The 16,491-nt window shown below is 49.2% G+C and overlaps 1 protein-coding gene across 2 annotated transcripts in view; it reads left to right on the top strand.

The window, feature by feature from the left end:
• The first annotated feature begins 5,856 nt into the window (after positions 1 to 5,856).
• The window catches only part of LOC147117293 (band 4.1-like protein 4B), a 114,378-nt gene continuing 103,743 nt past the window's right edge, over positions 5,857 to 16,491 (top strand). The window contains exon 1 of one of the 2 annotated variants that reach the window (XM_085987128.1): positions 5,857 to 6,116. In XM_085987128.1, coding sequence (XP_085843254.1) covers positions 6,101 to 6,116 — 16 coding nt within the window. In that variant the 5' untranslated portion in view covers positions 5,857 to 6,100. The remainder of the gene's footprint in view (positions 6,117 to 16,491) is intronic. The other variant, XM_085987127.1, reaches the window with a different exon arrangement.

The raw sequence follows: 16,491 nt of genomic DNA, 5'->3' as shown, positions 1-16,491 counted from the left end.
CTTCTCTCATAACATGATTTAAATAACCCTGATAGACTCTTTCAAAAGGGGGACGACACCTGGCAAAATTTAACTGGAACCTACCGCGGGACATTGAACATCATTGCCCATATTTTTTTCTGGCTTTAAACAATTTTCTGAATATTTAAATAAAAAAAATCTCTCTTGTTTCACCAGGGGCCTAAAACTTGTTTGCTTTAGCCTCCTTCCAGCAGCCATTGCACATGTGCTGCGCCTCCACCTGTGTTGTTTGCCCCACTCTCTCCCTCTGGCCCCCTCTCTCTCTCTCATTCTCTTCCCCTCTCTCTCTCTCTCTCTCTCTCCCGGTCTCTTTCTCTCTCTCTTTCTTCCGGTCTCTCTCTCTCTCTTTCTTCCAGTCTCTCTCTCTCTCTCTCTCTTTCTTCCGGTCTCTCTCTCTCTCTCTCTCTCTCTCTCTTTCTTCCGGTCTCTCTCTCTCTTCTTCCGGTCTCGGGGTCTCTCTCTCTCTCTCTTTCTTCCGGTCTCTCTCTCTCTCTCTTTCTTCCGGTCTCTCTCTCTCTCTCTCTTTCTTCCGGTCTCTCTCTCTCTCTCTCTCTCTCTCTCTCTCTCTCTCTTCCGGTCTCTCTCTCTCTCTCTCTTCCGGTCTCTCTCTCTCTCTCTTCCGGCCTCTCTCTCTCTCTCTCTCTCTCTCTTTCCCCGTTCCCCTCGCTTTCTCTCCCCGTTCCCCTCGCTTTCTCTCCCCGTCCCCCTCTCTCTCTCTCCCCGTTTCCCCCCCCCCCTCGCGCGCTCCCCCTCTCCCCCGGTCGCTCGCGCGCTCCCCCTCTCCCCCGGTCGCTCGCGCTCCCCCCCGGTCGCTCGTGCGCTCCTTCTCCCCCCTGTCACTCGCTCGCTCCCTCTTCCCCCCGGTCGCTCGCTCGCTCCCTCTCCCCCCAGTCGCTCGCTCCCTCTCCCCCCAGTCGCTCGCTCTCTCTCCCCCCAGTCGCTCGCTCGCTCCCTCTCCCCCCAGTCGCTCGCTCGCTCCCTCTCCCCCCAGTCGCTCGCTCGCTCCCTCTCCCCCAGTCGCTCGCTCGCTCCCTCTCCCCCAGTCGCTCGCTCGCTCCCTCTCCCCCCAGTCGCTCGCTCGCTCCCTCTCCCCCCAGTCGCTCGCTCGCTCCCTCTCCCCCCAGTCGCTCGCTCGCTCCCTCTCCCCCCAGTCGCTCGCTCGCTCCCTCTCCCCCCAGTCGCTCGCTCGCTCCCTCTCCCCCCAGTCGCTCGCTCGCTCCCTCTCCCCCAGTCGCTCGCTCTCTCCCTCTCCCCCCAGTCGCTCGCTCGCTCCCTCTCCCCCCAGTCGCTCGCTCGCTCCCTCCCTCTCCCCCCAGTCGCTCGCTCGCTCCCTCTCCCCCCAGTCGCTCGCTCGCTCCCTCTCCCCCCAGTCGCTCGCTCGCTCCCTCTCCCCCCAGTCGCTCGCTCGCTCCCTCTCCCCCCAGTCGCTCGCTCGCTCCCTCTCCCCCCAGTCGCTCGCTCGCTCCCTCTCCCCCCAGTCGCTCGCTCGCTCCCTCTCCCCCCAGTCGCTCGCTCGCTCCCTCCCCCCAGTCGCTCGCTCGCTCCCTCTCCCCCCAGTCGCTCGCTCGCTCCCTCTCCCCCCAGTCGCTCGCTCGCTCCCTCTCCCCCCAGTCGCTCGCTCGCTCCCTCTCCCCCCAGTCGCTCGCTCGCTCCCTCTCCCCCCAGTCGCTCGCTCGCTCCCTCTCCCCCCAGTCGCTCGCTCGCTCTCCCTCCAGTCGCTCGCTCGCTCGCTCTCTCTCCCCCCAGTCGCTCGCTCGCTCGCTCTCTCTCCCCCCAGTCGCTCGCTCGCTCGCTCTCTCTCCCCCCAGTCGCTCGCTCTCTCTCCCCCCAGTCGCTCGCTCGCTCGCTCTCTCTCCCCCCAGTCGCTCGCTTCGCTCGCTCTCTCTCCCCCCAGTCGCTCGCTCGCTCGCTCTCTCTCCCCCCAGTCGCTCGCTCGCTCGCTCTCTCTCCCCCCAGTCGCTCGCTCGCTCTCTCTCCCCCCAGTCGCTCGCTCGCTCGCTCTCTCTCCCCCCAGTCGCTCGCTCGCTCGCTCTCTCTCCCCCCAGTCGCTCACTCGCTCTCTCTCCCCGCAGTCGCTCGCTCGCTCGCTCTCTCTCCCCCCAGTCGCTCGCTCGCTCGCTCTCTCTCCCCCCAGTCGCTCGCTCGCTCGCGCTCTCTCCCCCCAGTCGCTCGCTCGCTCTCTCTCCCCCCAGTCGCTCGCTCGCTCGCTCTCTCTCCACCCAGTCGCTCGCTCGCTCTCTCTCCCCCCCCAGTCGCTCGCTCGCTCTCTCTCCCCCCCAGTCGCTCGCTCGCTCTCTCTCCCCCCAGTCGCTCGCTCGCTCTCTCTCCCCTCAGTCGCTCGCTCGCTCGCTCTCCCCCCAAGTCGCTCGCTCGCTCTCCCTTCCCCCAGTCGCTCGCTCGCTCTCTCTCCCCCCGTCGCTCGCTCGTTCTCTCTCCCCCCAGTCGCTCGCTCGCTCGTTCTCTCTCCCCCCAGTCGCTCGCTCGCTCGCTCTCTCTCCCCCCAGTCGCTCGCTCGCTCGCTCTCTCTCCCCCCAGTCGCTCGCTCGCTCGCTCTCCCCCCAGTCGCTCGCTCTCTCTCCCCCCCAGTCACTCGCTCACTCGCTCTCTCTCTCTCTCTCCCCCCCAGTCGCTCGCTCGCTCGCTCTCTCTCCCCCCAGTCGCTCGCTCGCTCGCTCTCTCTCCCCCCAGTCGCTCGCTCGCTCTCTCTCCCCCCAGTCGCTCGCTCGCTCGCTCTCTCTCCCCCCAGTCGCTCGCTCTCTCGCCCCCCAGTCGCTCGCTCGCTCTCTCTCCCCCCAGTCGCTCGCTCGCTCGCTCTCTCTCCCCCCAGTCGCTCGCTCGCTCGCTCTCTCTCCCCCCAGTCGCTCGCTCGCTCGCTCTCTCCCCCCAGTCGCTCGCTCGCTCGCTCTCTCTCCCCCCAGTCGCTCGCTCGCTCGCTCTCCCCCCAGTCGCTCGCTCGCTCGCTCTCTCTCCCCCCAGTCGCTCGCTCGCTCGCTCTCTCTCCCCCCCAGTCGCTCGCTCGCTCGCTCTCTCGCCCCCCAGTCGCTCGCTCGCTCTCTCGCCCCCCCAGTCGCTCGCTCGCTCTCTCTCCCCCCAGTCGCTCGCTCGCTCTCTCTCCCCCCAGTCGCTCGCTCGCTCTCTCTCCCCCCAGTCGCTCGCTCGCTCTCTCTCCCGCCAGTCGCTCGCTCGCTCTCTCTCCCGCCAGTCGCTCGCTCGCTCGCTCTCTCCCCCAGTCGCTCGCTCGCTCGCTCTCTCCCCCAGTCGCTCGCTCGCTCGCTCTCTCCCCCAGTCGCTCGCTCGCTCGCTCTCTCCCCCCAGTCGCTCGCTCGCTCGCTCTCTCCCCCAGTCGCTCGCTCTCTCCCCCCAGTCGCTCGCTCGCTCTCTCCCCCCAGTCGCTCGCTCGCTCGCTCTCTCTCCCCCCAGTCGCTCGCTCGCTCTCTCTCCCCCCAGTCGCTCGCTCGCTCTCTCTCCCCCCAGTCGCTCGCTCGCTCTCTCTCCCCCCAGTCGCTCGCTCGCTCTCTCTCCCCCCGTCGCTCGCTCGCTCTCTCTCCCCCGTCGCTCGCTCGCTCTCTCTCCCCCCGTCGCTCGCTCGCTCTCCCTCCCCCCGTCGCTCGCTCGCTCGCTCTCTCTCCCCGTCGCTCGCTCGCTCGCTCTCCCCCCAGTCGCTCGCATCGCTCGCTCTCTCTCCCCCCAGTCGCTCGCTCTCTCTCTCCCCCCAGTCGCTCGCTCGCTCTCTCTCTCTGCCCCCAGTCGCTCGCTCGCTCTCTCTCCCCCAGTCGCTCGCTCGCTCTCTCTCCCCCCAGTCGCTCGCTCGCTCGCTCTCCCCCCAGTCGCTCGCTCGCTCGCTCTCTCTCCCCCCAGTCGCTCGCTCGCTCGCTCTCTCTCCCCCCAGTCGCTCGCTCGCTCTCTCTCCCCCCAGTCGCTCGCTCGCTCTCTCTCCCCCCAGTCGCTCGCTCGCTCTCTCTCCCCCCAGTCGCTCGCTCGCTCTCTCTCCCCCGTCGCTCGCTCGCTCTCTCTCCCCCCGTCGCTCGCTCGCTCTCTCTCCCCCCAGTCGCTCGCTCGCTCGCTCTCTCTCCCCCCAGTCGCTCGCTCGCTCGCTCTCTCTCCCCCCAGTCGCTCGCTCGCTCTCTCTCTCTCCCCCCAGTCGCTCGCTCGCTCTCTTTCTCTCCCCCCAGTCGCTCGCTCGCTCGCTCTCTCTTCCCCCAGTCGCTCGCTCGCTCGCTCTCTCTCCCCCCAGTCGCTCGCTCGCTCGCTCTCTCTCCCCCCAGTCGCTCGCTCGCTCGCTCTCTCTCCCCCCAGTCGCTCGCTCGCTCTCTCTCCCCCCAGTCCCTCGCTCGCTCGCTCTCTCTCCCCCCCAGTCGCTCGCTCGCTCTCTCTCTCCCCCCAGTCGCTCGCTTGCCTTTCGATCTTCGATCATCCGGCTACCAACTGATCCCCTGACCTCTGCATGGAGCTGACGAAAGCGTGGCCCAATTTGATACTGCGCATGCACGGCTCTGGTATACCATGGGCTGGCGCAGAATGCTGCACAGGCAAATAATCACACCATGGGGGATTCTCCCGCTGTCCAGCAGAATGGTCAAAGTTCAAGGGAGAAAACCAAACCACTCCCGGCGTTACACAGCAACCCACCTATCATCAGAACACACACTTCAAGAGCTGCAATTGGGATCAGCTCTGAGGTCACAAGTCTCAAACGAGTCTGTCTGGACTCCAGGGGCCAGTGTGTATTGGGCCCCTCCCCCACTCCCACATGCTACTGTCCAGTTCTCTACGCGGTATTTCAGCTCAACTGCCCGGGAGCTCGGGGATCAGTGCATGCATGCGCACCTGAGAGGCAACAGTGATGATGGGGAAAGAACAGGGGAGTGGGTCTAATTGGCTACCTCTTTCAAAGAGCTGGCACAGGTACGATGAACCAGATGGCCTCCCTTCTGGGCTGTATGATTCTATAATTGGTCCTCAGTTTTCTGAATTAATGGCCTAGAATTTGCAGTTGTAATGACTGCAAAACAGTCAGCGATTGTCGCCATTACAGTGTAAAACTGACAGCAACTTCTGGCATCCACACATAAAGAGTTAAACGTGGAAACCCGGGAGTTGCTGTCAGTGATACCCTGCTCCTCCAAAGAGTGCGATGTTGCAGTCTTCCCAGAAGCATTCAACACAGAATCAGTGATTTGATGCATCCTGGCCTATATTCATCGATCAACCAACATCATGTTTTTAAAAAATTCTTATTTGGTCATTATCTCATTGCTGTGCGCAAATTGGCTGCTGTACTTTCCTACATTACAACAGTGACTACACTTCAAAAGTACTTCATTGGCTGTAAAATACATTGGGACGTCCTAAGGCTGTGAAAGGTGCTGTATAAAAGTAAATTCTTTCTTTCCTTGTGCAACATCATGGTTCAAAAGGAAACGTCATGCTTCAATTGTTGAATAATGTAGGAGGAGGGATTTTAATGCACATTCTAAATACAATCTCTTGATGAATGTTTTTGTAATACTACAAATATTTTTTTTAATGCTTTACAATTTAAATTGATCAAATCTGCACATGACTTTGAAACCTGCCACCACCATTTCATATCTTGTGAATAGTTGCATCTCCATACCTTGCTTTTCCAGAACTCTTCCTCAGTGATGTTGGAGATGACTCAGCATTAGGTTCTTTACAATTTGGGCTTATTCCCACCCGATGAATGCTGGAGTAAGTACTGCTCACTGGCAATGTAATTAAAACAAACTGGGATAAACCGAAAGGCTTGGTTCATAGGCTTGCAAAGAATGTCTCATTGAACTTTTCATATGGCTATCACCAGCTTTTTTTAATTTTTAGGCAAATAACTAACAAGTTCTGTTTGATTTCTCATTAAGTTTTCTTGACTTTAATGTACTGTACATAACATTGCAGCCATCCTTTGGTCGCACCATTGTTAAACAGCACCGATCTACAGCAATTCAGTGTAGAAGAGAATGGGGGAACACCATTCACTGGGACAACCGCTGGAAGGCATCATCTACCTAACCGTGGTCTGATCACTTTAGAGTTGGAAGACACAGACGCTTACCCTGGGATGCCAAGTCCGAGCAGTAAGTTTCAAATACCATCTTAGAGTTAAGTTGAAAGATGAACAGAGAAGATAGTTTTAATTTTCTTTAAATATTATCAACATACTCATTGATACAACAACCGTGGCATATTGTTTACTAATACTCTACTTGTACTACAGGTTTATTGTTTACTAATACTCTACTTGTACTACAGGTTTATTGTTTAATACTCTACTTGTACTACAGGTTTATTGTTTAATACTCTACTTGTACTGCAGGTTTATTGTTTACTAATACTCGACTTGTACTACAGGTTTATTGTTTACTAATACTCGACTTGTACTACAGGTTTATTGTTTACTAATACTCTACTTGTACTACAGGTTTATTGTTTAATACTCTACTTGTACTACAGGTTTATTGTTTAATACTCTACTTGTACTGCAGGTTTATTGTTTACTAATACTCGACTTGTACTACAGGTTTATTGTTTACTAATACTCTACTTGTACGACAGGTTTATTGTTTACTAATACTCTACTTGTACTACAGGTTTATTGTTTAATACTCTACTTGTACTACAGGTTTATTGTTTAATACTCTACTTGTACTACAGGTTTATTGTTTAATACTCTACTTGTACTACAGGTTTATTGTTTACTAATACTCTACTTGTACTACAGGTTTGCTGCTGATGGCACTGCTGAAGTTGGCAGCAACTTAGTATAAAACCATTGGTGGAAGTCCGAGGCAGTGAGCAACACAGCAGTTAATGGTTTCCAGTAGTGCCTCCGGGGCAGTGCAGTCTGTTCTTCAAAACTAAAAGATGGTCATCAACTTAGCTACTGTATAATGAATGAAAGGCATAGTGGGGTGGGGGGGGGCGGTGTATGAGCATTTATAGAGATGTGTAAATGGGCATGAAACTTGCAAAACATTTAGCAAGCAGCCCTCATTTGGACCTTTGAGCAATTATGAAGGGCAGCCCCATCCATCTATTGTGAATAAGTTGAAAGTGTTGTTAAGACTACCAAAGCTGGTATTGTCAGAACTTCAGGGTCACTTGTTTCTTCAGGTTTTATGAAACGGGTGATTTAATTCATTTATATTTTGGTTACATCAATTCCTATGGTACTTGCAGAGTTCTGTTGCAACAGTTTCTTTAGTCACATAGCTGGGATTAGTACTAATTTTGGATCATGACTGATAAATGTCCTATATGTGAGAAAAACTGTTGTACATAAAGGTGAAATTTTTGCTCTCCTGAGGAAAACCAGATATGAATTCAAGTACCCTCATTAACAGGATTCAAATCCAGTCAATTTATCCAAAATACAAGGAATCATGCGATCATCATATTAATAAAACAGCATCATTCACAGATCCAAGATGCTGTAATTTTTGGCTTTCGGGAGTTGATGTGATGCAGTATTGTAATATAGTATGAGCATTTATAGACATTCCTCTACTTCAGTCAGTGCCTGCATTTCACATCAATTCGAGAATGCAATTTAGAGATGTTTGCTTTGCAATCAATAGCTGAAAATATTCCAAGTAAGCAACCAGTTTTTGATCCAGATTTCAGCCAGGGGTCTCCAAGATGGAATATTTTAAGCAGAGACTGAGTTGCTGACTACTACTGTATATTCCGTTTTTATTCTGTTATTGATTACGAAGAACCCGAAAAGAATGTCCAAGGATGACCTTTGCAAATATAATAACCTCGGATATTTTGGGAAATTTGGGAACAGGTGATTTGACCAAACGAGCCCGACACGTTTTGGTTGATCGCAACAATACCTTCCTCCTTCTCATCATATCCTTCAATTTACAGCTTCTCCAGTTAGACATCTAGTTGTTTCTTGGACCCATTTATACTGTTCGTAGCAGTGATCTTCTCTAATAACTTTATTACATAAAATGGCCTGCCATTTGTCTGCAATGGTTCTGTTTGAATTCCCATTTATTCCTAATTTTAAATCATGTCTCCTAGGTTTTGAACCTTTGTCACGTAGACAATTTGTCTGGAACTATCAATGCCCTTCATAATTTTGAAAACTTCTGTTAGGCCATCTCAAAGTCTCGTCTATTATGCATCAAGAACAAGGCCAAGTTAATTTTTCCTTACGATTTAGATTCTTGAGGCCTTGTATCATCATTTTGTCATACCACACTTTAAGGCCAATAGAATCCATCATATGGTGTGGTGACAAGTACTCCACATATCATGACCTCCTTGGAGAGGACATTTAAAGGAAATTAATAAAAATGTGTCCTGACCCGAGAAATTCTAACACCAGCACCTTTGACAAAAAGACAAGGGCCCAGAAATTCGGGTCGGGGGCTTCCCGCGGGTGCAAGCCCCCGACCTGCACTTAACTTGCGCGCCAGCAGTTGAGCTCTGGGCTCCCATGGAATTCCGCTCCGGGGCCTGCTCCAACTCCCGGCGCGCTGTGCTTGCGTGTCCCAGGGGCATAGTTAGTACGATGTGGGCATTCATAAGATTGACAGGAAGACCTGTCAAAACTTATGAATATACGGGCCCCAAAATAACAGTAAACCTTCAAATAATTTTTTTGTTAAATCACACTTTTTAAATAAACTATAAATTACATTAAATAACTATTTTAAACAATAATTTAAATTTTTGAAAAAAATTATTTTATAACAAAAAGGGCTAAAAATAAACTTACCTTGCTTTAAAGTATTTAAAAATAATAAACCTATGGAAAAAATGTTTTAATTTTAATTAATTGACCACTTACCTTTTAAAATGCAGGCCTTACGCCTGGTTTTTACATTTCTAAAATCTAAAGACTTACCCTCACGAAAAAAACCTGTAAAAAAAAACGTAAGTTCAAAGCGCACGCGTTCGACCTCTGAACCCCTTCGTTCAGAGGAATGGAAGTGCCGGTTTCCTGCGCATGCGCAGTGCATGCAAGAAACCGGCACTTCCATCGGGTCCACGCGTGAGTACCCCGTGCGTACTCGCGCGTTGGGACCCGAATTTCTGGGCCAAGATTTTGCAAGTTATGAGCAATTTTGGTTAATCTACAATGCTTGTACAGTGCTTCATTTTAATATATGATTTAGCATAGAATTATCATGTGTAGTCATTTTAGTAATATTTACTGATACCCATTTGGCCCTTGAAACCTCATCCCCAGTAGATAAACTTTCCCATCTCGGTATCTAATTGTCTTTTAAATAGCCCACTGTTTTTGCCTCCTATTAACTTCCTTGGTAAATTGTTCAAAATTTTGATCATTCTTTTAGTAAAGAGCTCATCCGGATATGTTCTAAATTTACTTATCACTGATTTTCTTATGTTCTCTGGCTCTACATTTTAATACGATTCCACATATCACCACCTTTCTACACAGTGCAGAAAGAATTTGCATTTATATAGAGCTGTTCACATCCTCAGGACATCTTGAAGCGCTTCATAGGCAACAAATTACTTTTGAAGTGTTGTCACAAGGCAAACGCTGCAGCCAATTTGCACACAAGGGCCCACAAATAGTAAATGAGATAAATGACCAAATTATCTCTCTTTAGTGGTAGTTGAAGGTTAAACATTGGACAGGGCCCCAGGAGAACATCCTGCTTCTCTCCTTTTATATTTTACATCCATGTGAACAAGTAAATGAGGCCTCAGTTTAACATCGCGTCTGAAAGCCGGCACCCCTAACAATGCAGCACTCCCTCAGTACTAAACTGAAGTGTCAGCCTATATTAGCTGAGCCAGACTGATACTAAGGTTACGGTTTACCATTGATTCCTTAAAGCTCATTCTTTTTACATTTGGGATTAGCTGTTTTTAATTGCTACGGTTTATTGGCTGGATGTTGAAATTATTCCCAGGTGCTTTTCTAAATCTCCGTGCTAATTCAACCCCATTTGTTGTATAATTATGTCCCACATTTTTTCAATCTTTGTAAGAAATCAAAGTCAATATTAATTAAGGAGTCAATTACTGCAGTAAGGAGGGATGACATATTAGCAGGTTCCTCTAATGAGGCCATATGGGTGGAGCTTAAAAACAAGAAGGGGGCAAGCACTTTGCTGGGAGTGTACTATAGGCCTCCAAACAGTCAGGGGGAGATAGAGGAACAGGTATGTAGGCAAATCTCAGAGAAATGTGCAAATAATAGGGTAATAATAATGGGGGATTTCAACTTCCCCAATATTAACTGGGATAGTCAGAGTGTGAAAGGCACAGAGGGTGTAGAATTCTTAAAGTGCATCCAGGAGAGCTTTTTGAGCCAGCATGTAGAAGGTCCTACAAGAGAGGGGGCGGTACTGGACCTAATTTGAGGGAATGTGGCCGGCCAAGTGGAAGAAGTGCTAGTAGGTGAGCACTTTGGTGACAGTGACCATAATATGGTGAGATTTAAGGTGGTCATGGAAAAGGACAGGGATGGGCCGGAAATAAAGGTTCTAAATTGGGGGAAGGCCGATTTTAATAGGATAAGGCAGGATCTGGCCAAAATGGACTGGGATCAGCTACTTGTAGGAAAATCCGCATCGGAGCAATGGGAGGCTTTCAGAAGGGAGATTGAGATCATACAATGGCAACATGTTCCCGTAAAGGTCAAGGGTGGTTCCAAAAACCACAGGGAACCGTGGATGTCAGGGGATATACGAGAATGGATTAGAAAAAAAAGGAGGGCTTTTGGCAGATACAAAAGGCTAAAGACGGAGGAAGCCCTAGAGGAGTACAAAAAGTGCAGGGGGATACTTAAAAAAGAAATTAGGAGATCAAGGAGGGGCCATGAAATAACACTGGCGAGCAAAATAAAGGAAAATCCTAAGATGTTTTATAAGTATATTAAGGGTAAGAGGATAACTAGGGAAAAAATAGGGCCCATTAGGGACAAAAGTGGCAATCTGTGTGTGGAGCCGGAAGATGTAGGAGGGGTTCTAAATGAGTTTTTTGCTTCTGTTTTCACTATGGAGAGGGACGATGTAGACATAAAAATAGGGCGGGGGGACTGTGATATGCTCGAACACATTAACATCGAGAGGGAGGAGGTATTGGCAGTTTTAGCAGGCCTAAAAATGGATAAATCCCCAGGCCCGGACGAAATGTATCCCAGGCTGCTGTGTGAGGCAAAGGAAGAGATTGCGGGGGCTCTAACACATATATTCAGAACCTCTCTGGCCACAGGGGATGTGCCAGAGGACTGGAGAACCGCTAATGTAGTTCCATTATTCAAGAAGGGGAGTAGGGAAAAACCGGGGAACTACAGGCCCGTGAGCCTAACATCAGTGGTGGGAAAATTATTGGAAAAAATTCTGAGGGACAAAATCAGTCTCCACTTGGAGAGGCAAGGATTAATCAGGGATAGTCAACATGGCTTTGTGAAGGGAAGATCGTGTCTGACTAATTTGATTGAATTTTTTGAGGGGGTGACTAGGTGTGTGGATGAGGGTAACGCAGTGGATGTGGTATACATGGATTTCAGTAAGGCCTTCGATAAAGTCCCGCACAGGAGACTGGTCAAGAAGGTAAGAGCCCATGGAATCCAGGGTGCCTTGGCACGTTGGATACAAAATTGGCTTAGTGGCAGAAGGCAGAGGGTGATGGTCGAAGGTTGTTTTTGTGACTGGAAGCCTGTGGCCAGTGGGGTACCACAGGGATCGGTGCTGGGTCCCTTGCTGTTTGTGGTCTATATTAATGACTTGGATATGAATGTAAAAGGTATGATCAGTAAGTTCGCGAATGATACAAAAATTGGTAGGGTGGTAAATAGCGAGGAGGGTAGCCTCAGTCTGCAGGACGATATCGATGGGTTGGTCAGATGGGCGGAACAGTGGCAAATGGAATTTAACCCGGAAAAGTGTGAGGTGATGCACTTTGGGGGGACTAACAAGGCAAGGGAATACACAATGAATGGTAAGACCCTAGGCAAGACGGAGGGTCAGAGGGATCTGGGTGTGCAAGTACACAGATCCCTGAAGGCGGCGGAACAGGTGGATAAGGTGGTAAAAAAGGCATATGGGATACTTGCCTTCATTAGCCGAGGCATAGAATATAAGAGCAAGGAGGTTATGATGGAGCTGTATAAAACACTGGTTAGGCCACAGCTGGAATACTGTGTGCAGTTCTGGTCGCCACACTACAGGAAGGATGTGATAGCTTTGGAGAGGGTGCAGAGGAGATTCACCAGGATGCTACCAGGGCTGGAACGCTTCAGCTATGAAAAGAGACTGGGCAGATTGGGTTTGTTTTCCTTGGAGCAGAGGAGGCTGAGGGGGGACATGATTGAGGTGTACAAAATTATGAGGGGCATAGATAGGATGGATACTAAGGAGCTTTTTCCCTTAGTAGAAGGGTCAATAACTAGGGGGCACAGATTCAAGGTAAAGGGCGGGAGGTTTAGAGGGGATTTGAGAAAGAACTTTTTCACCCAGAGGGTGGTTGGAGTCTGGAACTCACTGCCCGGAAGGGTTGTGGAGGCTGGAACCCTCACAACATTCAAGACGCATTTGGATGAGCACTTGAAATGCCATAGCATACAAGGCTACGGACCAAATGCTGGAATGTGGGATTAGATTAGACAGGGCGTGATGGCCGGCGCGGACACGATGGGCCGAAGGGCCTCTATCCGTGCTGTATAACTCTATGACTCTATGGGCACGAAAAGGCCATTTGGCCCACTGACATTTGTCTTTCTGTTCTAACTGTCCCAGCCTAGCATCCAACTATGTTTTCAGCACCCTTAAAGTTAATGTTACATTTTTGTTGGCAATGCATCTGACCAATTGCATAAGCAATCTAAATGTTGCTTGCACAACTGAAATGTCCTATCTTACTTGGGTCTGGCCTTACTCCACTCCTCCTGTTCTATTACACAATATTAGATCTGGGCCTCCCACTTACAGCTGACTAGGGTTGCAAAATTCTGGGAATTTTTAAAAGAGGAAACTTTCCATGGGAATTTTTGGGAATTTATGGGAATTTTGGGAATTTATGGGAATTTTGAGTTTTTTTGCACACTGATGGTTTTTGTCTCTGACCCTTATATTATCTTTGTCGTCAAAATAGACATACTGTTCCATACAAATAAAAACAGGCTTTCAAAACTTTATTTAGGTTATAATTTTGAACTTTATTGAACCCCCACAAAAAAGACCCATCTAAAATTAAATAAAAAGAGCGTCAGCTTATTTAGCCTGTAATTTGTCCTTATTTTGTCCCTTTGAGTCTTCTACTCATGAGCCTTCTGAGTCTTCTACTCCTCATTGCTCCTCCTGATTCTCTGACTCTGGCTCTGACGTGTCCATTTCCTCCTCTGTGTCAGTGTCTAGCTGTGTGGTGGACACTTCTGTATCTGGCTCAATAAGTTGTAGGTTCGCCCGGATAGCCACCAGTTTCTCCACTCTCTTGTTAGTCAGCCTGTTGCACACCTTTGTATGCGCATTCCCAAAAAGTGACCAGTTTCGTTCAGAGGCCGCTGATGAAGGTGGGATTTGGAGTATCACCGATGCAATAGATGACAGGGCCTCAGATGCACAAAGTCCCTTCCACCAGGTATGTGCACTGATATGCTTGCATGATTCCCATATCCCATCCCCATTCCAAAGACCTTGCTTGGTAGAGAACTTTGCCAGACTTCCCAGAACTTTGCCCACATCCAGATTGAGATGGTGTGAGAGGGTAGAAATCACACTGTAAGCGCTGTTGATCTGTTCTCCAGAAAGTTTTGGTCTCCCAACATGCTTTGGGTCCAGCATGTATGCTGCAGCATGAATCGGCTTGACACAAAATTCTTGACGCGTCTGTATGAATTGAACAATTGCCTTCTCCTCTGCTTTGAGCAGCAGGGATGTGGGTAGGGCAATGCTGATTTGTTCTTTTAAATCAGTAAAAAGCCTGAGAACATCTGACAAGACAGCGTCATCTCCTTCAATCTGAGCAATTGCAGATGCTACTGGTGAGAGTAGTTTAAGGCTGCTAACCACTCTCTCCCAAAACACATCATCCAGCAGTATTTTCTTGATGGTGGTTTCCATATCCCCAGACTGGGATATTGCCATTTCTTGCAGCGACTCCTTACCCTCCAGAAGGCTGTTGTACATTATGACAACACCACCCCATCTAGTGTTGTTGGGCAGCTTCAGTGTGGTGTTCTTGTTCTTTGTCATTTGCTTGGAGTTGTAGGTTGCTGCAACTACCTGTTTTCCCCTGACTTACTTAACAACTTGCTTGGCTCTCTTGTACAGTGCTTCCATGGTTCTCAAACCCATGATGTCCTTGAGGAGCAGGTTAAGCCCATGAGCTGCGCACCCAATAGACGTAATATGAGGGTAGGCCTCCTCCACTTGAGCCCAAGCAGCCTTCATATTCGCAGCATTGTCAGTAACTACTGCAAAGACCTTTTGTGATCCAAGATCGTTGATGACCGCTTTCAGCTCATCAGCAATGTATGTGCCTGTGTGTCTGTTGTCCTTCGTGTCTGTGCTCTTGAAGAACACTGGGAGAGGAGTGGAGACGATGTAGTTTATGATGCCCTCCCCTCGTACATTTGACCACCCATCTGAGATAACTGCAACACAGTCTGCCATCGCTATCGTTTCTTTGAGCTTTCCTTGGACTCTGTTATACTCAGCCTCCAGCAAATAAGTAGACAAAGCATGTCTGGTGGGAGGACAGTATGCAGGGCGAATAACATTGAAAAATCTCTTCCAGTACACATTGGCTGTGAGCATGAGGGGTGAGCCTGTTGCATATACAGCTCGAGCAAGGCACTCATCTGCATTCTTCTGGCTATGGTTATCCATTGTATCAAAGAACCTTCCAAGTGGGCCAGGAGTTGCTGATGATAAGGAGCCTGATGCTGAATGAGAACCATCATCTTCTTGAATGGAAGCAGAGGAACTCTGGGCTGACTGCTGTGAGCTTTGAGTGAAGTTGTTGCATTTGGATAAATGCTGCTGCATCTTTGTGGCATTCTTTACATATGGCTTTCTACAGTGTTTGCACATGTACACAGTCTTTCCATCTTTAATGCCTGGGGTAAAATGCTTCCACACATCTGACGGTAAACGTGGCATTGTTCTATGCAGAGAAATAAAGGGCATTCATCTCTGTGTCGAACTGCGGTCGATCAGCACGATTGCAACAGGGTGAGTACATTTTTGCTGATGCTCCATGTGATGGAAGCATGACCTGTACACACACGACGTTACATCACCAATAGTGTATTATTTTGTATATTTTAAATTGAAGGACAACAGAGTTCAACAAGTAACTGGTTTATTTGGTATAAAGTCTGATTTACTTACTGCATCATCACAACAACAGCAGAAAACAAAATGACTTCCCTCAGGACCCCTAACCTGGATCTTACAAAAACTATAGCAGTCTTACAGATGCCTGCAGGCCAATCACAATTCGATATGCAAATATTACAAATAGAGGGAGCTAATCGCTCATCCACTCATCCAACCAATCAGGACACATTTGTTCACAGTCACACACAAAACTTGTAATTATTAAAACAAGCCAAGTAAGAAGATAAACATATATTGATTAAGAAATTCCTTAATAATTAAGATTCCATCTCTGTTAGTAATTTTAAGAGAGGACCTGTGGGGAAAAAAAAGAAAGAAATACAAAAAAAGCAATATTATGCTAGCATGTGCTTTTTTGGGCAAAATTCCCAAGCTAAACTTCCTGTGGAAAATTTCGGGAAATTTACCGGAAACTTTCCACCCCTTTGCAACCCTACAGCTGACTGACCACCAGTTTCTATTACATTATCTCGCCTTATGTTTTTTTTTTAACCAAGCATACATAATGGCCCATATTTTCCGATCGCAAGCCTCCCGCGGGCGGAGGCCTGCGATCTGGAAAAATCTGCACCCTTACCTGAGGGCTCCCGGGAGGCACAGAGTTCCAATGCTGGGCCTCTCCAAACTGCCGGTGCGCAGAGCCCACGTATCCCAGAGGCGCAGGTAGTTCGCAGCATCCCTGGGATCACGTGGGCCATGGGGAGCCAATCAAAGAAGGGAATCTCCCTTCATACAGACCTGTCAAATATATGAATGGAGATCACTCCCAAAACATAGTAAAACTTTAAATACATTTTTTTTTTAAATCACGTTTTTAAAATTACTTGTAAGTACAGGTAGACTATCCTTTATCCGAAAACCTTGGGACCAGCTGTGTTTCGGTTTTCGGAATTTTTCGGATTTCAGAAGGTTTTCATCTCCGTATCTGACAACAAACACTGTTGCTTAGCAACAGCTTGTAAACACTCGGGCCCTGCCTTGGAAGTGTCTCTGAAGCTGTTGCTAAGCTACAGAGACTCTTTCCACAGCCTGACTGTTTAAAAAAATGCTAGGGGAAGAAAAAAAAACTAACAAAACGGCTGCTGATTTCTGCCGTTAGATCGAGGTTTCCGGC

Source organism: Somniosus microcephalus, chromosome 5 (genome assembly GCF_052327205.1).
Source record: "Somniosus microcephalus isolate GS21.2 chromosome 5, FLI_Smic_1.0, whole genome shotgun sequence".
Taxonomy (NCBI): Eukaryota; Metazoa; Chordata; class Chondrichthyes; order Squaliformes; family Somniosidae; genus Somniosus; species Somniosus microcephalus.
This window is presented reverse-complemented; position numbering and strand designations above follow the sequence as displayed.